Source organism: Eubalaena glacialis, chromosome X (genome assembly GCF_028564815.1).
Source record: "Eubalaena glacialis isolate mEubGla1 chromosome X, mEubGla1.1.hap2.+ XY, whole genome shotgun sequence".
Classification (NCBI taxonomy): domain Eukaryota; kingdom Metazoa; phylum Chordata; class Mammalia; order Artiodactyla; family Balaenidae; genus Eubalaena; species Eubalaena glacialis.
In genome coordinates this window covers 63,979,632-64,006,625 of record NC_083736.1, presented here as the reverse complement: position 1 = coordinate 64,006,625, position 26,994 = coordinate 63,979,632, and the positions used below count along the sequence as shown (strand labels likewise).

At 38.0% G+C, this 26,994-nt stretch overlaps 1 protein-coding gene across 3 annotated transcripts in view; it reads right to left on the bottom strand.

Moving 5' to 3' along the window:
- Positions 1 to 26,994, bottom strand: part of EDA (ectodysplasin A) — a 393,208-nt gene that overhangs the window by 99,339 nt on the left and 266,875 nt on the right. For all 3 annotated transcript variants that reach the window (XM_061178037.1, XM_061178038.1, XM_061178039.1), the window contains exon 2: positions 5,273 to 5,378. In XM_061178037.1, the coding sequence (XP_061034020.1) occupies positions 5,273 to 5,378 (106 nt within the window). The remainder of the gene's footprint in view (positions 1 to 5,272; positions 5,379 to 26,994) is intronic.

Below are 26,994 nucleotides of genomic sequence, written 5' to 3'. Positions count from 1 at the left end.
TCCTGACCCTCTGAATATATTCTACATTTCATTCTAACTAGAAAATTACATTCTGCAGATTTCTGGAGTACCCAGCAAGAGATGTTTAAGCAAGCCACCTAGAACTATTATTACTTCAGAAACATATCACAAAGATGGATCTCAGCAGGAAATCCTGGCACAGATTTTTGGAACTGTCGTGACTCACAACACCTTCAATAAAGGGATTGTGCTTTCCTTGCAGAACAACAATATGCAAAAGGCCTCATATAATTAGCAAAAATGAACTTAAAGCTGATATCAATTACTTTTGGCCAACTCAAAACAGGAGCAGTAAATTTAAGATAGAGATGTAGTAAAGAAAAAGATCTCACGCATTTTCTTAAAGTTATAAAGTGCCACGATTTATACTGGAGGAAAACTAACCCTGTGTTTGGGACTCCTGCTTCCTAGTCAATGCCTTCATTTATAGAGTAATCCAAAGGAAGAAAATGAGATGAATCCAATCATTTCTTGAATGGTGGGTCAGAAAGATTGGGTATGACCTGGATATAGCCACTGACATTTTTTTAAGGCAAGATCGACTATGTGTTATGGTTACCAAAGGGGAAATGTGTGGGGAGGGATAAATTAGGAATTTGGGAGTAACATATACACACTACTATGTATAAGATAGATAAAAAACAAGCACTTACTGTATAGCACAGGGAACTATACTGAATATTGTGTAATAACCTATATGGGAAAAGAATCTGCAAAAGAGTATATATATATATATATATATATATGTGTGTGTGTATAAGTATTATTTATATATGTGTATAAATATCACATATATATAAAACTAGATCACTTTGCTGTACACCTGAAACTAACACAACATTGTAAATCAACTATACCTCAATAAAAAATAAATTAAAAAAAGGTAGACTATGTCTATGTTATGCCCCTAAGCAACTAGTTTAGTAGTCTGGTGAAAACAGGAAAACAGTCTGATTTATTCTTGGTGAACCTATGCAGGTTCCTAAGGATCCCGACGTCCCTTGCTTTTCCTAAGTGTGAATGAACCATTTGTTAAGACTTTTTTTCTCCCACAGGGATTAGTGAAGATCATCAAGCTTAATGCCTATAGTTCCTAGACAGAAAAAAATCTAGACTCCTTACACCCCCTGCCCATTTGCTTGTTTGGTTATTCATTTAACAAATGTTTGAGTGTCTTCTATGTACTGTGTAAGGTAAAACTCTAGGACTCAGCTTCACCACCCTACCTTTGCTTAATTTTTACCTGTTGCCAATAAATGTATCTGCTCCCTCCTTAAAACGTAAGCTTCTCTGAGGGTCTTATTCATCTTTATACTGCTGGTAGTGCCTAGAAGTCTTGTTAAATGACAATAAAATAAAGTTTTGAGAAGTGAAATTAAAGGATAGTAACATCAAAAAATTATACAAGGAATTAGAACTGATTTTCCTGCTCTCTTTTTAAACTTATCTTTTTTTTTTTTTTTAACCGCCCCATGCCCCTCATCTCTATTTTTGACCTTTGAAAAATGTTTTCTTCCTGAAATCCTTGTCAGGCTCTTAAATGTTCAAGGTAAATGACTTTTTTTTTTTTTTTTGATATTTGTGATGCAAACCTGAGCTGGATAGGTAAATTTTTTTTAAAAAAATTAATTAATTAATTTATTTTTGGCTGTGTTGGGTCTTCGTTGCTGCGCACGGGCTTTCTCTAGTTGTGGTGAGCGGGGGCTACTCTTCGTTGTGGTGTGCGGGCTTCTCATTGCGATGGCTTCTCTTTTTGGGGAGCATGGGCTCTAGGTGCGCGGGCTTCAGTAGTTGTGGCTCGCAGGCTCTAGAGCACAGGCTCAGTAGTTGTGGCACACGGGCTTAGTTGCTCCACGGCATGTGGGATCTTCCCAGACCCGGGCTCGAAACCATGTCCCCTGCATTGGCAGGCGGATTCTAAACCACTGCGCCACCAGGGAAGTCCCTGGATAGCTAAATTTTTATTATAATATATCAAGTAACTTGTGGATTTAGAAACAACACCTAATAGGCTTTTTTTTTTTTGGCCTTAACTCACCCCCCTCTGATTTACCTATCCCATCCAACCTCTTACTCTGTTCATATGGTTTATAGATTGACTCACTTCTTCAATGAGAAGTTCTTTATTCTTATAAAACAGAGTCAGCTCATTGTCTTGAGACACACTGTCTTGATATACGGTGTAGATTTATATACCCAGCTGCCTCTTTAACATATATACTTGGTGCCTAGTAGACACCTCAAACTTAGCATGCCTAACTGAATTCTTGATTCCTTCTTTACACCCCTTTACATTCCTCTTCTCCTGTTTCTCCATCTCAGAAATGGCAAATCTACTAGTCTAGTTCCTTAGGTTCAAAACTGTGGGGTCATCCTTGGTTTTCTCTTTCATACCCCTTACCTAGTGAACCTCCAAATCCTGTCAGCTATTCCTTCAAAGATCTGTCCACAACCTGACCACTCCACCCCACCCACCCCCATTGCCTCCATCCTGGTCTAAACTACCATCGTCTCTCGCCTGGGTTATTGTTACACTCCCCTACACATCTTTCTGCTTCTGTCCTTTCTCCCTGCAGCAGCCAGAGGGATTCTCTTACAACATAAGTCAGGTCCTGTCACGCCTCTCCTCAAAATTCTCCAATGGTTCCCCATCTCATGCAGGGTGAAGGTCAGAGTCCTTAGCTTGGCCTACAACAAGGCTCTAAATTTGACTTCCCCCTCTGATCTCATCTCCTTCCTTCTCCTTCTTGCTCACTCTGCTCCCAGCCACACTGATCTTTCTGGAACATATCAAGCATTCTTCTACTTCAGAGCATTTGTATTTACTGCTTCTTCTCTCCTCCTTTCCCTGCCCCTGGTCCAGATATTCACATGGCTCACACTTTCATTTCATTCAGGTCTCTTCTCAAATGTTCCCTTATTAGAGGGACCTTCCCTGATCACCTTACAGCACACTTCATCACGTTCTCTCCCTCTTGCCCTGGTATATTTTTCTCCACAACACTTACCACCACTGATTTTGTTTATTATCTGTCTCTTTACACTGGAAGTTAAGCTTTTTAAGGGCAACAAGAAATATTTATTGAGGGTCTACTATGTGCCAGGTCCTTTCCTGGGCAATGAGGATGTAAAAGTAAATAAACACGATTATCCTTATGGCATTTTCATTCTAGTATTATAGAAACTGCTGTATTTTCTCAGTAAATATTTGAAGAATGTTTTGAATAAATATACCATACACTCAGCAGAGTAAGAGGAATGGTTCAAAAGTAAAGGAGATTTGGATTGGCTTGTCACCCTCTAAATCACTGGAGCACCCACCACATCTAAAGAAATGGTGCTATAGCCTCCCAGGTGAAAGGCTGGAAATCTAATCAAATCCCAGAACCCCCAAGCATTCTATTCTCCTAACTCTAAGGGGCTCTTGGATTCCTCCCTGCTATACTGTTTAAATAAAATATCTGGGATTGCATGAGAAGTTAGGCATCGGCACAAAGTGACTAGTGTCTAGTGACTGACAAGAGTATCAGACCAGGAGGAAATTAGATAAGAAGTACTAAAAATTAATGAGAGGCTTTGGCCTTCAACAGAGGGAAAAACTATTTTGTATCAAAACAGAATAAACACTGTAAGGAAAATCAGTAGCAGAGATGCTAGTAGCCAGATCCAGATAAAGTGGTTTGGGAGAGAGGAGGAAGCTGCCTTCTTTACGAGAAAACTTGGAAGGCCAGATGAAGACGTAAACTTTAGAAGCTATTAGACCTCCCCCGTGGAGAGGAAGGGAAGACCATGCCCACTACAGAAGGTGATATTGCTATTACCACCTCTCTTTTCTCTTCCTTAGCAATCAGGGAATATGAAAGATTTTGTGGTACTGGGAATAGTTCAGGGGAAGAGTCAAAGGTGGAAAGACCTACATGCATCAAAGAGTAAGATGATAAGGAGAGGAAAGGGACCTTGATTCTCAGTTTTCAGTTTCTACATAGCTTTCTGAAGACTTCCAGGAAACTGGCAGCAAGCAGTATATGAATAATGAGTGCCTATTACTTCAAGGACCACATTTCCTAGGCTTGAACTTGGTCATGAATTGTATGCAAAGTATCTGCTCTAGAGAATGGCCCCGCTGGTCCATTTCTCAATTGAAGGGCTCAAAGCTGCTGCCACCTCCATTGACTAAAAACAGCCTACTTATTTCTGACTCTCTTTTCTTTATTACAGGTCCTTCTTCTGAGCTCTTTTTCAGACTTCATCCAGTTTTACCTCTTTTTGTCCCAAATGACAAAGTCCTGGCCCCATTGCTTCAATTGCTCATGCGGTCTGGAACTGCTTCCATCGCTGGCCCTTACTTACATTGACAAATGTCAGCTTTAAAAAAATCTCATTTTCACCTTCATAAAGTCATATTGCTTTGTAACCCTCCAGAACATATATCTTTGGCAGATTTAGCCAGCCACGTGCTGTCTTTGAATCCAGATGGCTTTACAACAGCCCATAGCTATGCATTCTACAAACTCCTACTCTAAAGAGGTAGCATTCTGTCAATTGACAGAATGATGTTAAAATAGAGCGATTCAAAGACCCTGCCCAGGAGCTAGCTCAACATTTTGTTATGCCCCACAAAATGCATTGCTAGTTAACTCAAATCTGTTTCACCTTCAATAGGGATGGTTTTCATGGCACATCATAACCTAGCTGAAGGGGCAATCAACATTACCAACTTACATTACAAACACCAACAATTTGCTAGATACTAGGTTAGATTCTGGAGCTTCACAAAGAGAAATGAATCCCTGCCCTCAAGGAACTTACAGATGAGTTCTAGAGGCATGGTAGCTGACACCAACAGTGACATAATTATCATTGGATTTAACATATCATGTAAGTGCCACCATGGCACAATACTCTGTCAATTCCAAGAATAAGACTGAATCCTCTTGGTGGCCTTAGTAGATATAGGATGTCCCCAGGAGAGATGAAGTCCTTATGGAGGGTGATCTTGAGAGGTACAAATGCTACCATGGTTATCAGACATACTGTGAAAGGACTAAAGGTACTGGGGTTGGAGGAGACAGGATACTTGTATAGTCAATTCTATGTCAAAAGAGTAGGTTAGGTAGGTTAAGCTGGAAAAACCTTCTGTGACCTTGCGTCTGTGGAAAATATAGGAGATGGTGAAGTACACTTGAAAAGGTAGTTCTCAGAATGGTACTATCAACTGATATGTGATAAAGGATCACCCAAATAGACTTACCATCTGCTCCTTCACTGCTTTTGCTTCTTTTATTGCGGTGAACACGCCTACTCTCCTCTTCAGAGTATGACTTTTCTTCAGGGATGAAGAAATTCAGAAGGGCCATCTGAAAAATAACAAGTAGATAAGTCAAAGGTTGACCCCAGTCAACTATAGCCAACATAAAAAACTGGCTTTCTGTAGACAGTCTGCCTTCACCTTAAATTCAGAGTGTTTAAGATGAATGGATAAAGATGTAGTGTATATATATATATATACACACAATATATATATATGGAATGGAATATACAATGGAATATTAGCTATAAAAAATGAAACATTGCCATTTGCAGAAACATGGATGGACCTAGAGATTATCATACTAAGTGAAGTAAGCTAGACAAAGATAAATATCATATAATATTGCTTATATGTGGAATCTAAAAAAAAGATACAAATGAACTTATTTACAAACCAGAAATAGACCCACAGACATAGAAAACAAATTTATGGTTACCAAAGGGGAAAGAGGGGGAGGGATAAATTAGGAGTTTGGGATTAACATATACTCACTACTGTGTATAGAATAGGTAAACAACACGGACTTACTGTATAGCACAGGGAACTATAAATATTTTGTAATAACCTATAAGGGAAAAGAGTTTGAAAATGAATATATATATATATGTTTTCATCTGAATCGCTGTGCTGTACACCTGAAACTAACACAACATTGTAAATCAACTATACTTCCAATAAAAAAAATTCAGAGTGTCTAAAGCCTGAGCCCATCCTCCCTTCTACTGCACAAATTCTTTTATTTTTGATACCATTATTATCCCAAAAATGTAGGCACGAAATTTTGGTTAATCTCTTCTGCCCCCCTCTCATCTGCCCCAAATACTTAATGAGTAATCATTCAGTCCTACTTGTCAGTATAGTTCTGGGGTTCAGAGAGCCCAGTCATAGATTTTTAACTTCCCTTACATACTACTGATATCTGCCCAGAATTAGACTTGGGCTTGCTACTCCCTCTTGGACTTCATTATTATACATCCATGACTTTTCCACATTCCTATTTATGCTGAACTTTTGGCTTGCTCCCAGAATGCTGTGCATCCAATTATGATTGGATGGTACCATTTATGCCAACGCTCTTCTGGGAGTTAATAATGACAAAGCGCACAATTATTCTCTCCCTTTCCTAGATTCCAACAGAACTCTTACAGCATTTTGGTACTTAGTCCTCTACTGTCTTATGATAGTCTCTCATAATAATACAACATATTTCATATGTGAATGGGCCTGGTATCACTAATGATAATCACAGCTTAAATATATACTTGCTGAATTGAATCATAATTTTTCAGCATGAGTGCTTACTTGTGGTTAAAAATGTGCCTGAGGTAAACAGTGGACAGAGTAGTAGGACTGAAAGTGATTCCAAACCCGACTCTGCCACTTATAGCTGTGTAACCTTGGGCAAGGTACTTAAGCTTTAATTTCCTCATCTGTAAATAGGGACAATAATAGTACTTTGCTCATAAAGTAGTTGGGTTTGCACAGTACCCAGCATGTAATATGCACTCAATAAATGTTAGCTATTATTGTAATTAAAATTAATATTAAAAATAGACTGGTTAGATAGTTTGGAGGTTAAAAAGAAGAAATGAATCTGCATTTTCACCCTATTGTTGGTTCAAAAAATAAACAATTCCAGAATATCCTCATGTCTGCTGCATCTGTGATTAATTGGAAAAAAGATGGGTAGAACTCAAGTAAGCCTTAACATTCTACACAAACTTTCTTGAAAATCCTGTGATTTACTGTTTATGTAAAACAATTATACCCAATAGCCTTAATATACAAGATTAGCATCTTACAGAATATATTCACGTATTAAATACATAATTAACAATCTCCAACTTGGCATAGGGTTGTATTTAAAAATATTTAGGTTGAATCATATGAAACTGCCATTTTAGTATGTCAAAAATGGTTGAATATGAGCAATTTCACATGGTTCAACTGAGCAGTGTTTTTGTCACTTGACAGGAATGTAAAATGCACTTTCCTGTAGAATCAACATAATAAAGTCTGGCTAGGTTTCCAGATAAAGCCCATAGAAAGTTACTTAACCCACAATATAAATAAGCTATCATACTAGTAATAATATAACCCCAAACTGCTATTTACACTAAAATCTCAATCATTTGCAACTCCAGAAGAACAAGTAATTCTGGATAGAAGAGTTTTCATGATAAATTTGAGTGCTGAAACTCACTTCAGCTATTTTGGATAGAAATTAGTCTACAATATATGATTGCACTCAGGGTTTACTGAATATGTAGAAGACTATTTGCCTGTACATTAAATGGCACCAGTCCACTATGGTTTTGAGGGTTTTTTTAAGTTACACTTACATTACAGAGTAATACATGCTTTGTTAGAGAGAAGCATAAAGTTCTCTGGGAGGAAGAGGAAAAGTACCTAATACGGACTGGGAGTGGACAAGGCTTTTTGGAGGAGGTGTTATCTCTGTGAGTCCTGAAGGATATTGAGGATTTAGTGATGAATGAGAAAATGAAAAGGAATTCCAGGCAAAGGGAGCACATTGTGCTTCAAGGTTCAGAGGAAATAGACAGAGAAGCAGTTTTTGGAAATACAAGTAGCATAAAGTAAGTGGTAGGAGTTGGGGAGGAATGGTAAGGAATGAGCCAAGAGACATTAAACAAAGGCCAGATCATGTTAAGGAATTAAGATTTTACCCTGTAGCAGGGGGGTCCTCTGAACGATTTTCTCCCTTTGTAAATTATGTACTTTATGAAAATTTTAGCTAAAATTTACATACAATAAAGTGCACACATTTTAAGCATACAGTTTGAAAAATACACACCTTTGTAACCACCACCCAAATCAAGATATGGAACATTACCATCACCCCAGAATTTTCCCTTGTGTCCCTTCCAGTCATTCTTCAGTGCTACTCCAACCTCAGGCAACCGCTGTTCTGATTCTATCACTATAGCTTAGTTTTTCCAATTCTGGAGCCTCATATAAATGGGATCATACAATATGTTTATATGATTTTTGTGTTGCTTCTTTCCCTCAGCACAATGTCTGTGAGACTCATCCACGTTGTTGTGAGTATCAGTAGTTCATTCCTTTTTCTTCCTGAGTAGTATTTAATTGTACGGATATACAATAACTTTTTAATGCATTTGCCTTTTGAGGGACATTTGGGTTATTTCCAGTTTGGGGCTATTATGAATAAAGGTGACATGAGTATGAGTCTTTGAGGGGATATATGTCTTCATTTTTCTTGGGTAAACACCTAGGAGTGGAACCTCTGGGCTATATGGTAAGTATTTACTGTAAGGGAACTGTCAAACTATTTTCCAGTGACTGTACCTTTTTCTACTCCCACTGGTAATGTGTGAGCAATCCACTGCTCTGCATCTTCACTACGCTTGGTGTTGTCAATTTTCCATTTTAACCATGCTTCTGGAAATGAAGGAGTTTTTCATTGTGGATGGCTTATGAGTTCTTAAACTTCTTTTTAATGCTTTTTTGGTCTCTTACCTTGCTGTCAACTATCAGATTTCACTTCATCTACTTATAACATCTTTTCCAGTCTCTTCAAATTTGCTGCTTATAACCTCCTATAGGCTTGACATCTCACATCTCATTAAAACTAATTAGAATCATGTACAAACAGAATAAAGAGGCAGTCAGTGTGTTTTTGAATGGCTTTTCCAAAAAGTAAGATGCATATTCTCTGGCGCCTTAGAGGCCATTTGTTTACTGCTTATTCTTGGCTGTGGTCTGGATAAGTGAGTCACTCGGAGAACTGAGTTTTACATAGGTATGTTATTATAGTATAATGCTATTTCTAGGGGAAAGGAATTTTGAAGCACAAATGGAGAACCTCCCCACCATCACCAACCAGAATTCCAGAATTTTCTTTATACTCTTTGTGTTCCTTCATGGGCTCAGCTCCTATGGGGATTCGTGGTAGGGTCACCAGCACCTTCTTGTGTCCTGGCAGCAGCAGTAGGAGAATGTGCTCACATATTAAGTGTTCCAAAAGGTCTGATGGGAGCTTGTGAAAACAAAGGCTCCCAGGAGAGCTGAGGGAGAAACCAACTCCTGGAGATGGAAAAAACAACTCCAGCTTCCATGGGTAGTAGGAGTAGCTTAAAGTCCTTTCAGAGAGGCTGTTGATGAGTATGGGACATTCATAAGTCAAGTGTTCATTAGAAGGGGACTGCCTGTATATGAAAATGCTTTGAACAGAACATAGTTTCTATTTTGTCATTGAAAACAACACAAAACACTGCTTAAACTGAAAGAGGATACCTACTCACAGTGATCTTATTTGAGTCTCAATTAGAGATAGGAGGGAAAACTAACCTTTGTGTAGTATAATGGTAAAGAAAAAATCAGTGACTGGGGGACGCCTTCAAGATGGTGGAGGAGTAAGACGTGGAGATCACCTTCCTTCCCACAGATACATCAGAAATACATCTACATGTGGAACAACTCCTACAGAACACCTATTGAATGCTGGCAGAAGACCTCAGACTTCCCAAAGGATATATATATATTTTTCCTTTTTCTCTTTTTGTGAGTTTGTATGTGCATGCTGCTTCTTTGTGTGATTTCATCTGTACAGCTTTGCTTTTACCATTTGTCATAGGGTTCTGTCTGACCATTTTTTTTCTCCTTTTTAAAAAATTACTTAAAATTATTTTTTATTTTTAATAATTTATTTTTTATTTTAATAACTTTATTTTATTTTATTTTTTCCTTTCTTTCCTTCTTTTTTTTATCCCTTTTCTTCTGAGCCGTGTGGATGACAGGCTGTTGGTGCGCCGGCCGGTGTCAGGCCTGTGCCTCTGAGGTGGGAGAGCTGAGTTCAGGACATTGGTCCACCAGAGACCTCTTGGCTCCATGTAATATCAAACAGCGAAAGCTCTCCAAGAGATTGCCAACTCAATGCTAAGACCCAGCTCCACCCAACGACCAGCAAGCTCCAGTGCTGGACACCCTATGCCAAACAACTAGCAAGACAGGAACACAAACCCACCTATCAGCAGAGAGGCTGCCTAAAATCATAATAAGGTCACAGGCACCCCAAAACACACCACAAGACGTGGTGCTGCCCATCAGAAAGACAAGATTTAGCTTTATCCACCAGAATACAGGCACCAGTCCCCTACACCAGGAAGCCTACACAACCCACTGAACCAACCTTACCCACTGGGGGCAGACACCAAAAATAACAGGAAACTATGAACCTGAAGCCTGCAAAAAGGAGACCCCAAACACAGTAAGTTAAGCAAAATGAGAAGACAGAGAAACACACAGCAGATGAAGGAGCAAGGTAAAAATCCACCAGACCAAACAAATGAAGAGGAAATAGGCAGTCTACCTGAAAAAGAATTCAGAGTAAGGATAGTAAAGATGATACAAACACTTGGAAATAGAATGGAGAAAATACAAGAAACGTTTCACAAGGACCTAGAAGAACTAAAGAGCAAACAAACAATGATGAACAACACAATAAATGAAATGAAAAATTCTCTAGAAGGAATCAATAGCAGAAAAACTGAGGCATAAGAACGGATAAGTGACCTGGAAGATAAAATAGTGGAAATAAATACTGCAGAGCAGAATAAAGAAAAAAGAATGAAAAGAAATGAGGACAGTCTCAGAGACCACTGAGACAACATTAAACACAACAACATTCAAATTATAGGGGTCCCAGAAGAAGAAGAGAAAAAGAAAGGGACAGAGAAAATATTTGAAGAGATTATAGTTGAAAATTTCCCTAATATGGGAAAGGAAATAGTTAATCAAGTCCAGGAAGCACAGAGAATCCGACACAGGATAAATCCAAGGAGAAACATGCCAAGACACATATTAAACAAACTATCAAAAATTAAATACAAAGGAAAAATATTAAAAGCAGCAAGGGAAAAACAACAAATAACATACAAGGGAACTCCCATAAGGTTAACAGCTGATCTTTCAGCAGAAACTCTGCAAGCCAGAAGGGAGTGGCAGGACATATTTAAAACGATGAAAGGGAAAACCTACAACCAAGATTACTCTACCCAGCAAGGATCTCATTCAGATTCGACAGAGAAATTAAAACGTTTACAGACAAGCAAAAGCTAGGAGAATTCAGCAACACCAAACCAGCTTTACAACAAACGCTAAAGGAACTTCTCTGGACAGGAAACACAAGAGAAGGAAAAGGAGGACTTCCCTGGTGGTGCAGTGGTTAGGAGTCCGCCTGCCAATGCAGGGGACATGGGTCCGAGCCCTGGTCCAGGAAGAAACCACATGGCGCAGAGCAAATAAGCCCGTGCGCCACAACTATTGAGCCTGCACTATAGAGCCTGCAAGGCACAACTACAGAAGCCTGAGTGCCTAGGGACCATGCTCCACAGCAAGACAAGCCACCACAATGAGGAGCCTGTGCACCGAATCAAGAGTAGAGCCCACTCACCGCCACTAGAGAAAGCCTGTGTGCAGCAACAAATACCCAATGCAGCCAAAAAATAATAATAAGACAAATAAATAAATTTTTATTAAAAAGAGAAGGAAAAGACCTACAATAACAAACCCAAAACAATTAAGAAAATAGTAATAGGAACATATATATCCATAATTACCTTAAATGTAAATGTATCAAATACTCCAACCAAAAGACACAGACTGGCTGAATGCATACAAAAACAAGACCCATATATATGCTGTCTACAAGAGACCCACTTCAGACCTATGGACACATACAGACTCAAACTGAGGGGATGGAAAAAGATATTCCATGCAAATGGAAATCAAAAGAAACCTGGAGTAGCAATACTCATATCAGATAAAATAGATTTTAAAATAAAGACAATTACAAGAGACAAACAAGGACACTACATAATGATCAAGGGATCAATCCAAGAAGAAGACATAGAAATTGTAAATACTGACATTCACAGAAAGATACAAAAGAAGAAAAGACAGAGGGCTATATACCAGATGAAGGAACAAGATAAAACCCCAGAAAAACAACTAAATGAAGTGGAGATAGGCAACCTTCCAGAAAAACAATTCAGAATAATGAGAGTGAAGACGATCCAGGACCTCGAAATAAGAATGGAGGCAAAGATCGACAACATGCAAGAAATGTTTAACAAAGACCTAGAAGAATTAAAGAACAAACAAACAGAGATGAACAATACAATAACTGAAATGAAAACAACACTAGAAGGAATCAATAGCAGAATAACTGAGGCAGAAGAACGGATAAGTGACCTGGAAGACAGAATGGTGGAATGCACTGCTGCAGAACAGACTAAAGAAAAAAGAATGAAAAGAAATGAAGACAGCCTAAGAGAACTCTGGGACAACATTAAACACAACAACATATGCATTATAGGGGTCCGAGAAGGAGAAGAGAGAGAGAAAGGACCAGAGAAAATATTTGAAGAGATTATAGTCGAAAACTTCCCTAACATGGGAAAGGAAATAGCCACCCAAGACCAGGAAGCGCAGCGACTCCCATACAGGATAAACCCAAGGAGAAACACGCTGAGACACATAGTAATCAAATTGGCAAAAATTAAAGACAAAGAAAAATTATTGAAAGCAGCAAGGGAAAAATAACAAATAACATACAAGGGAACTCCCATAAGGTTAACAGCTGATTTCTCAGCAGAAACTCTACAAGCCAGAAGGGAGTGGCATGATATACTTAAAGTGATGAAAGGGAAGAACCTACAACCAAGATTACTCTACCCGGCAAGGATCTCATTCAGATTTGATGGAGAAATCAAAAGCTTTACAGACAAGCAAAAGCTAAGAACATTCAGCATCACCAAACCAGCTCTACAACAAATGCTAAAGGAACTTCTCTAAGTGGGAAACACAAGAGAAGAAAAGGACCTACAAAAACAAACCCAAAACAATTAAGAAAATGGTCATAGGAACATACATATCGATAATTACCTTAAACGTGAATGGATTGAATGCTCCAACCAAAAGACACAGGCTTGATGAATGGATACAAAAACAAGACCCATATATATGCTGTCTACAAGAGACCCACTTCAGACCTAGGGACACATACAGACTGAAAGTGAGGGGATGGAAAAAGATATTCCATGCAAATGGAAATCAAAAGAAAGCTGGAGTAGCTATACTCATATCAGATAAAATAGACTTTAAAATAAAGAATGTTACAAGAGACAAGGAAAGACACTACATAATGATCAAGGGATCAATCCAAGAAGAAGATATAACAATTGTAAATATTTATGCACCCAACATAGGAGCACCTCAATACATAAGGCAAATACTAACAGCCATAAAAAGGGAAATCGACAGTAACACAATCATAGTAGGGGACGTTAACACCCCACTTTCACCAATGGACAGATCATCCAAAATGAAAATAAATAAGGAAACACAAGCTTTAAATGATACATTAAACAAGATGGACTTAATTGATATTTATAGGACATTCCACCCAAAAACAACAGAATACACATTTTTCTCAAGTGCTCATGGAACATTCTCCAGTATAGATCATATCTTGGGTCACAAATCAAGCCTTGGTAAATTTTAAAAAATTGAAATCGTATCAAGTATCTTTTCCGACCACAACGCTATGAGACTAGATATCAATTACAGGAAAAGATCTGAAAAAATACAAACACATGGAGGCTACACAATACACTACTTAATAACGAAGTGATCACTGAAGAAATCAAAGGGGAAATCAAAAAATACCTAGAAACAAATGACAATGGAGACATGACGACCCAAAACCTATGGGATGCAGCAAAAGCAGTTCTAAGAGGGAAGTTTATAGCAATACAAGCCTACCTCAAGAAACAGGAAACATCTCAAATAAACAACCTAACCTTGCACCTAAGGAATTAGAGAAAGAAGAACAAAAAAACCCAAAGCTAGCAGAAGGAAAGAAATCATAAAGATCAGATCAGAAATAAATGAAAAAGAAATGAAGGAAACAATAGCAAAAATCAATGAAACTAAAAGCTGGTTCTTTGAGAAGATAAACAAAATTGATAAACCATTAGCCAGACTCATCAAGAGAAAAAGGGAGAAGACTCAAATCAATAGAATTAGAAATGAAAAAGGAGAAGTAACCACTGACACTGCAGAAATACAAACGATCATGAGAGATTACTACAAGCAACTCTATGCCAATAAAATGGACAACCTGGAAGAAATGGACAGATTCTTAGAGATGCACAACCTGCCGAGACTGAACCAGGAAGAAATAGAAAATATGAACAGACCAATCACAAGCACTGAAATTGAAACTGTGATTAAAAATCTTCCAACACACAAAAGCCCAGGACCAGATGGCTTCACAGGCGAATTCTATCAAACATTTAGAGAAGAGATAACACCTATCCTTCTCAAACTCTTCCAAAATATTGCAGAGGGAGGAACACTCCCCAACTCATTCTACGAGGCCACCATCACCCTGATACCAAAACCAGACAAAGATGTCACAAAGAAAGAAAACTACAGGCTAATATCACTGATGAACATAGATGCAAAAATCCTCAACAAAATACTAGCAAACAGAATCCAACAGCACATTAAAAGGATTATACACCATGATCAAGTGGAGTTTATTCCAGGAATGCAAGAATTCTTCAATATACGCAAATCAATCAACGTGATACATCATATTAACAAATTGAAGGAGAAAAACCATATGATCATCTCAATAGATGCAGAGAAAGCTTTCGACAAAATTCAACACCTATTTATGATAAAAGCCCTGCAGAAAGTAGGCATAGAGGGAACTTTCCTCAACATAATAAAGGCCATATATGACAAACCCACTGCCAACATTGTCCTCAATGGTGAAAAACTGAAACCATTTCCACTAAGATCAGGAACAAGACAAGGTTGCCCACTCTCAGCACTATTACTCAACATAGTTTTGGAAGTGTTAGCCACAGCAATCAGAGAAGAAAAAGAATTAAAAGGAATCCAAATCGGAAAAGAAGAAGTAAAGCTGTCACTGTTTGCAGATGACATGATACTATACGTAGAGAATCCTAAAGATGCTAAGAGAAAACTACTAGAGCTAATCAATGAATTTGGTAAAGTAGCAGGATACAAAATTAATGCACAGAAATCTGTTGCATTCCTGTATACTAATGATGAAAAATCTGAAAGTGAAATTAAGAAAACACTCCCGTTTACCATTGCAACAAAAAGAATAAAATATCTAGGAATAAACCTACCTAAGGAGACAAAAGACCTGTATGCAGAAAATTATAGGACACTGATGAAAGAAATTAAAGATGATACAAATAGATGGAGAGATATACCATGTTCTTGGATTGGAAGAATCAACATTGTGAAAATGACTCTGCTACCCAAAGCAATCTACAGATTCAATGCAATCCCTATCAAATTACCACTGGCATTTTTCACAGAACTAGAACAAAAAATTTCACAATTTGTATGGAAACACAAAAGACCCCGAATAGCCAAAGCAATCTTGAGAACGAAAAATGGAGCTGGAGGAATCAGGCTCCCTGACTTCAGACTATATTACAAAGCTATAGTAATCAAGACAGTTTGGTACTGGCACAAAAACAGAAATATAGATCAATGGAACAGGATAGAAAGCCCAGAGATAAGCCCACGCACATATGGTCACCTTATCTTTGATAAAGGAGGCAAGCATATACAGTGGAGAAAAGACAGCCTCTTCAATAAGTGGTGCTGGGAAAATTGGACAGGTACATGTAAAAGTATGAAATTAGAACACTCCCTGACACCATACACAAAAATAAACTCAAAATGGATTAAAGACCTAAGTGTAAGGCCAGACACTATCAAACTCTTAGAGGAAAACATAGGCAGAACACTCTATGACATAAATCACAGCAAGATCCTTTTTGACCCAGCTCCTAGAGAAATGGAAATAAAAACACAAATAAACAAATGGGACCTAATGAAACTTCAAAGCTTTTGCACAGCAAAGGAAACCATAAACAAGACCAAAAGACAACCCTCAGAATGGGAGAAAATATTTGCAAATGAAGCAACTGACAAAGGATTAATCTCCAAGATTTACAAGCAGCTCATGCAGCTCAATACCAAAAAAACAAACACCCCAATCCAAAAATGGGCAGAAGACCTAAATAGACATTTCTCCAAAGAAGATATACAGATTGCCAACAGACACCTGAAAGAATGCTCAACATCATTAATCATTAGAGAAATGCAAATCAAAACTACAATGAGGTATCATCTCACACCGGTCAGAATGGCCATCATCAAAAAATCTGGAAACAATAAATGCTGGAGAGGGTGTGGAGAAAAGGGAACACTCTTGCACTGTTGGTGGGAATGTAAATTGATACAGCCACTATGGAGAACAGTATGGAGGTTCCTTAAAAAACTAAAAATAGAACTACCATACGACCCAGCAATCCCACTACTGGGCATATACCCTGAGAATACCATAATTCAAAAAGAGTCATGTACCAAAATATTCATTGCAGCTCTGTTTACAATAGCCAGGACATGGAAGCAACCTAGGTGTCCATCATCGGATGAATGGATAAAGAAGATGTGGCACATATATACAATGGAATATTACTCAGCCATAAAAAGAAATGAAATGGAGGTATTTGTAATGAGGTGGATGGAGTTAGAGTCTGTCATACAGAGTGAAGTAAGTCAGAAAGAGAAAAAGAAATACAGTATGCTAACACATATATATGGAATCTAAGGAAAAAGAAAAAAAAACAAAGGTCATGAAGAACCTAGTGGCAAGACGGGAATAAAGACACAGACCTACTAGAGAATGGACTTGAGGATATGGGGAGGGGGAGGGGTGAGATGTGACAGGGTGAGAGAGTGTCATGGACATATATACACTACCAAATGTAAAATAGATAGCTAGTGGGAAGCAGCCGCATAGCACAGGGAGATCAGCTCGGTGCTTTGTGACCACCTAGAGGGGTGGGATGGGGAGGGTGGGAGGGAGTGAGATGCAAGAGGGAAGAGATATGGGAACATATGTATATGTATAACTGATTCACTTTGTTATAAAGCAGAAGTAACACACCATTGTAAAGCAATTATACTTCAATAAAGATGTTAAAAAAAAAAAGAGAAAATCGACAGTAACACAATAATAGTGGGGTACTTTAACACCTCACTTACACCAATGGACAGATCATCCAAAATGGAAATAAATAAGGAAACAGAAGCTTGAAATGACACAATAGACCAGATAGACTTAATTGATATTTATAGGACATTCCATCCAAAAACAGAAGATTACACTTTCTTCTCAAGTGCACACAGAACATTCTCTAGGATAGATCACATCTTGGGTCACAAATCAAGCTGCAGTAAATTTAAGAAAATTGAAATCATATCAAGCATCTTTTCTGACCACAACGCTATGAGATTAGAAATGAATTACAGGGAAAAAAACGTAAAAAACACAAACACATGGAGGCTAAACAATACGTTACTAAATAACCAAGAGATCACTGAAGAAATCAAAGAGGAAATCAAAAGCTACCTAGAGACAAATGACAATGAAAACACGACGATCCAAAACCTATGGGATGCAGCAAAAGCAGTTCTAAGAGGGAACTTTATAGCTATACAAGCCTACCTAAAGAAACAAGAAAAGTCTCAACTAAACAATCTAACCTTACACCTAAACTAGAGAACTAGAGAAACTAGAGAAAGAAGAACAAACAAAACCCAAAGCTAGCAGAAGGAAAGCAATCATAAAGATCAGAGCAGAAATAAATGAAATAGAAACAAAGAAAACAATAGCAAAGATCAATAAAACTAAAGCTGGTTCTTTGAGAAGATAAACAAAATTGATAAGCCATTAGCCAGACTCTTCAAGAAAAAGAGGGAGAGGACTCAAATCAATAAAATTAGAAATGAAAAAGGAGAAGTTACAACAGACACCGCAGAAATAAAAAGCATCCTAAGAGACTACTACAAGCAACTCTATGCCAATAAAATGGACAACCTGGAAGAAATGGACAAATTCTTAGAAAGGTATAACCTTCCAAGACAGAACCAGGAAGAAATAGAAAATATGAACAGACCAATCACAAGTAATGAAATTGAAACTGTGATTAAAAATCTGCCAACAAACAAAAGTCCAGGACCAGATGACTTCACAGTTGAATTCTATCAAACATTTAGAGAAGAGCTAACACCCATCCTTCTCAAACTCTTCCAAAAAATTGCAGAGGAAGGAACACTCCCAAACTCATTCTATGAGGCCACCATCACCCTGATACCAAAACCAGACAAAGACACTACAAAAAAAGAAAATTACAGACCAATATCACTGATGAATATAGATGCAAAAATCCTCAACAAAATACTAGCAAACAGAATCCAACAACACATTAAAAGGATCATACACCACGATCAAGTGGGATTTATCTCAGGCATGCAAGGATTCTTCAATATATGCAAATCAATCAATGTGATACACCATATTAACAAACTGAAGAAGAAAAACCATATGATCATCTCAATAGATGCAGAAAAAGCTTTTGACAAAATTCAACACCCATTTATGATAAAAACTCTCCAGAAAGTGGGCATAGAGGGAACCTACCTCAACATAATAAAGGCCATATACGACAAACCCACAGCAAACATCATTCTCAATGGTGAAAAACTGGAAGCATTTCCTCTAAGATCAGGAACAAGACTAGGATGTCCACTCTCACGACTATTATTCAACATAGTTTTGGAAGTCCTAGCCACGGCAATCAGAGAAGAAAAAGAAATAAAAGGAATACAAATTGGAAAAGAAGTAAAACTGTCAGTGTTTGCAGGTGACGTAATACTATACATAGGAAATCCTAAAGATGCCACCAGAAAACTGCTAGAGCTAATCAATGAATCTGGTAAAGTTGCAGGATATAAAATTAATGCACAGAAAACTCTTGCATTCCCATACACTAATGATGAAAAATCTGAAAGAGAAATTATGGAAACACTCCCATTTACCATTGCAACAAAAAGAATAAAATACCTAGGAATAAACCTACCTAGGGAAACAAAAGATCTGTATGCAGAAAACTATAAGACACTGATGAAAGAAATTAAAGATAATACCAACAGATGGAGAGATATACCATGTTTCTGTATTGGAACAATCAATATTGTGAAAATGAATATACTACCCAAAGCAATCTACAGATTCAATGCAATCCCTATCAAATTACCAATGGCATTTTTTACGGAACTAGAACAAATCATCTTAAAATTTGTATGGAGACACAGAAGACCCCGAATAGCCAAAGCAATCTTGAGAACAAAAAATGAAGCTGGAGGAATCAGGCTCCCTGACTTCAGACTATATTACAAAGCTACAGTAATCAAGACAGTTTGGTACTGGCACAAAAACAGAAATATAGATCAATGGAACAGGATAGAAAGCCCAGAGATAAGCCCACGCACATATGGTCACCTTATCTTTGATAAAGGAGGCAAGCATATACAGTGGAGAAAAGATAGCCTCTTCAATAAGTGGTGTTGGGAAAATTGGACAGGTACATGTAAAAGTATGAAATTAGAACACTCCCTGACACCATACACAAAAATAAACTCAAAATGGATTAAAGACCTAAGTGTAAGGCCAGACACTATCAAACTCTTAGAGGAAAACATAGGAAGAACACTCTATGACATAAATCACAGCAAGATCCTTTTTGACCCAGCTCCTAGAGAAATGGAAATAAAAACAAAAAGAAACAAATGGGACATAATGAAACTTCAAAGCTTTTGCACAGCAAAGGAAACCATAAACAAGACAAAAAGACAACCCTCAGAATGGGAGAAAATATTTGCAAATGAATCAATGGACAAAGGATTAATCTCCAAAATATATAAACAGCTCATGCAGCTCAATATTAAAGAAACAAACAACCCAATCCAAAAATGGGCAGAAGACCTAAATAGACATTTCTCCAAAGAAGACATACAGATGGCCAAGAAGCACATGAAAAGCTGCTCAACATCACTAATTATTAGAGAAATGCAAATCAAAACTACAATGATGTATCACCTCACACCAGTTAGAATGGGCATCATCAGAAAATCTACAAACAACAAATGTTGGAGAGGGTGTGGAGAAAAGGGAACCCTCTTGCACTGTTGGTGGGAATGTAAATTGATACAGCCACTATGGAGAACAGTATGGAGGTTCCTTAAAAAACTAAAAATAGATTTACCATATGATCCAGCAATACCACTACTGGGCGTATACCCAGAGAAAATGATAATTCAAAAAGACACATGCACCCCAATGTTCATTGCAGCACTACTTACAATAGCCAGGTCATGGAAGCAACCTAAATGCCTATTGACAGATGAATGGATAAAGAAGTTGTGGTACATATATACAATGGAATATTACTCAGCCATAAAAGGGAACGAGATTGAGTCATTTGTTGAGATGTGGATAGATCTAGAGAGTGTCATACAGAGTGAAGTAAGTTAGAAAGAGAAAAACAAATATCGTATATTAATGCATGTATGTGGAAACTAGAAAAATGGTACAGATGAGCGGGTTTGCAGGGCAGAAGTTGAAACACAGATGTAAAGAACAGATATATGGACACCAAGGGGGGAAAACTGCGGTGGGGTGGGGATGGTGGTGTGCTGAATTTGGCGATTGGGATTGACATGTATACACTGATGTGTATAAAATTGATGACTAATAAGAACCTGCAGTATAAAAAAACAAACAAACAAAACAACTAATACTAAACTTTCATTGGGTTATTTGTATGGAAATATGTTAATATAAATGTTTCAGACATTACATGACATTTCTAAAAGTCTTACATGTTCTGCTATAATGTTATAAGTCATAATTCTAGTTATTACTTTAAAATATATATCTCAGAAATAACTAAAAAAAAATTGTAAATATTTATGCACCCAACATAGGAGCACCTCAATACATAAGGCAAATGCTAACAGCCATCAAAGGGGAAATTGACAGTAACAGAATCATAGTAGGGGACTTTAACACCCCACTTTCACCAATGGACAGATCATCCAAAATGAAAATAAATAAGGAAACACAAGCTTTAAATGATACATTAAACAAGATGGATTTAATTGATATTTAAAGGACATTCCATTCAAAAACAACAGAATACACATTCTTCTCAACTGCTCATCATGGAACATTCTTCAGGATAGATCATATCTTGGGTCACAAATCAAGCCTTGGTAAATTTAAGAAAATTGAAATCATATCATGTATATTTTCCGACCACAGCACTATGAGACTAGAAATCAGTTACAGGAAAAAAAACGTAAAAAATACAAACACAGAGAGGAACCAAGATGGCGGAGTAGAAGGATGTGCTCTCACACCCTCTTGTGAGAACACCAGAATCACAACTAGCTGCTGGACAATCATTGACAGGAAGACACTGGAACTCACCAAAAAAGATACCCCACATCCAAAGACAAAGGAGAAGCCACAATGAGACGGTAGGAGGGGCGCAATCACAGTAAAATCAAATCCCATAACTGCTGGGTGGGTGACTCACAGACTGGAGAACACTTATACTACAGAAGTCCACCCACTGGAGTGAAGGTTCTGAGCCCCACGTCAGGTTTCCCAACCTGGCGGTCTGGCAATGGGAGGAGGAATCCCTACAGATTTAGACTTTGAAGCATAGTGGGAATTGATTGCAGGACTTCGAAAGAACTGGGGGAAACAGAGACTCCATTCTTGGAGGGCACACACAAAGTAGTGTGTGCATCAGGACCCAGGGCAAGGAGCAGTGACCCCAGGGGAGACAGAACCAGACCTACGTGCTAGTGTTGGAGGGTGTCCTGCAGAGGTGGGGGGTGGCTGTGGCTCAGCCTCAGGACAAGGACACTGGCAGCAGAAGTTCTGGGAAGTACTCCTTGGCGTGAGCCATCCCAGAGCATGTCATTAGCCCCACCAAAGAGCCCAGGTAGGCTCCAGTGTTGGGTCGCCTCAGGCCAATCCACCAACAGGGAGGGAACCCAGCCCCACCCATCAACAGTCAAGCAGATTAAAGTTTTACTGAGCTCTGCCCACCAGAGCAACAGTCAGCTCTACCCACCACCAGTCCCTCACATCAGGAAACTTACACAAGCCTCTTAGATAGCCTCATCCACCAGAGGGCAGACAGCAGAAGCAAGAAGAACTATAATCCGGCAGCCTGTGGAACAAAAACCACATTCACAGAAAGATAGACAAGATGAAAGGCAGAGGGCTATGTACCAGATGAAGGAACAAGATAAAACCCCAGAAAAACAACTAAATGAAGTGGAGATAGGCAACCTTCCAGAAAAACAATTCAGAATAATGATAGTGAAGATGATCCAGGACCTCGGAAAAAGAATGGAGGCAAAGATCGAGAAGGTGCAAGAAATGTTTAACAAAGACCTAGAAGAATTAAAGAACAAACAAACAGAGATGAACAATACAATAACTGAAATGAAAACTACACTAGAAGGAATCAATAGCAGAATAACTGAGGCAGAAGTACGGATAAGTGACCTGGAAGACTGAATGGTGGAATTCACTGCTGCAGAACAGAATAAAGAAAAAAGAATGAAAAGAAATGAAGACAGCCTAAGAGACTATGGGGACAACATTAAACAAAACAACATATGCATTATAGGGGTCCCAGAAGGAGAAGAGAGAGAGAAAGGACCCGAGAAAATATTTGAAGAGATTATAGTCGAAAACTTCCCTCACATGGGAAAGGAAATAGCCACCCAAGTCCAGGAAACACAGTGAGTCCCATACAGGATAAACCCAAGGAGAAACACGCCGAGACACATAGTAATCAAACTGGCAAAAATTAAAGACAAAGAAAAATTATTGAAAGCAGCAAGGGAAAAACGACAAATAACATACAAGGGAACTCCCATAAGGTTAACAGCTGATTTCTCAGCAGAAACTCTACAAGCCAGAAGGGAGTGGCATGATATATTAAAGTGATGAAAGGGAAGAACCTACAACCAAGATTACTCTACCCGGCAAGGATCTCATTCAGATTTGATGGAGAAATCAAAAGCTTTACAGACAAGCAAAAGCTAAGACCATTCAGCATCACCAAATCAGCTCTACAATAAATGCTAAAGGAACTTCTCTAAGTGGGAAACACAAGAGAAGAAAAGGACCTACAAAAACAAACCCAAAACAATTAAGAAAATGGTCATAGGAACATACATATCGATAATTACCTTAAACGTGAATGGATTGAATGCTCCAACCAAAAGACACAGGCTTGCTGAATGGATACAAAAACAAGACCCATATATATGCTGTCTACAAGAGACCCACTTCAGACCTAGGGACACATACAGACTGCAAGTGAGGAAAAAGTTATTCCATGCAAATGGAAATCAAAAGAAAGCTGGAGTAGCTATACTCATATCAGATAAAATAGACTTTAAAATAAAGAATGTTATAAGAGACAAGGAAGGACACTACATAATGATCAAGGGATCAATCCAAGAAGAAGATATAACAATTATAAATATATATGCACCCAACATAGGAGCACCTCAATACATAAGGCAACTGCTAACAGCTATAAAAGAGAAAATCGACAGTAACACAATAATAATGGGGGACTTTAACACCTCAGTTACACCAATGGACAGATCATCCAAAATGAAAATAAAGAAGGAAACAGAAGCTTGAAATGACACAATAGACCAGATAGATTTAATTATTTTATTGGACATTCCATCCAAAAACAGCAGATTACACTTTCTTCTCAAGTGCTCACGGAAAATTCTCCAGGATAGATCACATCTTGGGTCACAAATCAAGCCTCAGTAAATTTAAGAAAATTGAAATCATATCAAGCATCTTTTCTGACCACAACGCTATGAGATTAGAAATGAATTACAGGGAAAAAAACGTAAAAAACACAAACACATGGAGGCTAAACAATAAGTAACTAAATAACCAAGAGATCACTGAAGAAATCAAAGAGCAAATCAAAAAATACCTAGAGAAAAATGACAATGAAAACACGACGATCCAAAACCTATGGGATGCCGCAAAAGAAGTTCTAAGAGGGAAGTTTATAGGTATACAAGCCTACCTAAAGAAACAAGAAAAATCTCAAATAAACAATCTAACCTTACACCTGAAGGAACTAGAGAAAGAAGAACAAACAAAACCGAAAGTTAGCACGAGGAAAGAAATCATAAATATCAGAGCAGAAATAACTGAAATGGAAACAAAGAAAACAACAGCAAAGATCAATAAAACTAAAAGCTGGTTCTCTGAGAAGATAAACAAAATTGACAAACCATTAGCCAGACTCATCAAGAAAAAGAGGGAGAGGACTCAAATCAATAAAATTAGAAATGAAAAAGGAGAAGTTACAACAGACACCGCAGAAATAAAAAGCATCCTAAGAGACTACTACAAGCAACTCTGTTCCAATAAAATGGACAACCTGGAAGAAATGGACAAATTCTTAGAAAGGTATAACCTTCCAAGACTGAACCAGGAAGGAATAGAAAATATGAACAGACCAATCGCAAGTAATGAAATTGAAACTGTGATTAAAAATCTTCCAACAAACAAAAGTCCAGGACCAGATGGCTTCACAGGTGAATTCTATCAAACATTTAGAGAGGAGCTAACACCCATCCTTCTCAAATTCTTCCAAAAAATTGCAGAGGAAGGAACAGTCCCAAACTCATTTGATGAGGCCACCATCACCCTGATACCAAAACCAGACAAAGATGCTACAAAAAAAGAAAATTACAGACCAATATCACTGACGAATATAGATGCAAAAATCCTCAACAAAATACTATCAAAGAGAATTCAACAACACATTAAAAGGATCATACACCATGATCAAGTGGGATTTATCCCAGGGATGCAAGGATTCTTCAATATATGCAAATCAATCAATGTGATACACCATATTAACAAATTGAAAAATAAAAACCATATGATCATCTCAACAGATGCAGAAAAAGCTTTTGACAAAATTCTACGCCCATTTATGATAAAAACCCTAAGAAAGTGGGCATAGAGGGAACCTACCTCAACATAATAAAGGCCATATACGACAAACTCACAGCAAACATCATTCTCAAAGGTGAAAAGCTGAAAGCATTTCCTCTAAGATCAGGAACGAGACAAGGATGTCCACTCTCACCACTATTATTCAACATAGTATTCGGAGTTTTATCCATAGCAATCAGAGAAGAAAAAGAAATAAAAGGAATCCAAATCAGAAAAGAAGTAAAGCTGTCACTCTTTGCAGATGACATGATACTATACAATAGAGTATCCTAAAGATGCTACCAGAAAACTACTAGAGATAATCAATGAATTTGGTAAAGTTGCAGGATACAAAAGTAATGCACAGAAATCTCTTGCATTCCTACATACTAATGATGAAAAATCTGAAAGAGAAATTAAGGGAACACTCCCATTTACCACTGCAACAAAAAGAATAAAATACCTAGGAGTAAACGTACCTAAGGAGACAAAAGACCTGTATGCAGAAAACTATAATACAGTGAAGAAAGAAATTAAAGATGATACGAACAGATAGAGAGATATACCATGTTCTTGGATTGGAGGAATCACCATAGTGAAAATGACTATACTACCTAAAGAAATCTACAGATTCAATGCAATCCCTATCAAACTAAGAATGGCATTTTTCACAAAACCAGAACAAAGAATTTCACAATTTGTATGGAAACACAAAAGACCCCGAATAGCCAAAGCAATCTTGAGAAAGAAAAACGGAGCTGGAGGAATCAGGCTCCCTAACTTCAGACTATACTACAAAGCTACAGTAATCAAGATAATATGGTACTGGCACAAAAACAGAAATATAGATCAATGGAACAGGATAGAAAGCCCACAGATAAACCCACGCACATACTGTCACCTTATTTTTGATAAAGGAGGCAAGAATATATGATGGAGGAAGGACAGCCTCTTCCATAAGTGGTGCTGGTAAAACTGGACAGCTACATGTAAAAGAATGACATTAGAACACTCCCTAACACCATACACAAAAATAAACTCAAAATGGGTTAAAGATCTAAATGTAAGTCTAGACACTATAAAACTCTTAGAGGAAAACATTGGCAGAACACTGTAATACATACATCACAGCAAGATCCTTTTTGACCACCTCCTACAGAAATGGAAATAAAAACAAAAATAAACAACTGGGAACTAATGAAACTTAAAAGCTTTTTCACAGCAAAGGAAACCATAAACAAGACGAAGAGAGAACCCTCAGAATGGGAGAAAATATTTGCAAATGAAGCAACTGACAAAGGATTAATCTCCAAAATTTACAAGCAGCTCATGCAGCTCAATATCAAAATAACAAACAACCCAATCCAAAAATGGGCAGAAGACCTAAATAGACATTTCTCCAAAGAAGATATACAGATTGCCAACAAACACATGAAAGAATGCTCGGGCTTCCCTGGTGGCACAGCGGTGGAGAATCTGCCTGCTAATGCAGGGGACACAGGTTCGAGCCCTGGTCTGGGAAGATCCCACATGCCATGGAGCAACTAGGCCCGTGAGCCACAACTACTGAGCCTGCGCATCTGGAGCCTGTGCCCCGCAACAAGACAGCCCGCGATAGTGAGAGGCCCGTGCACTGCGATGA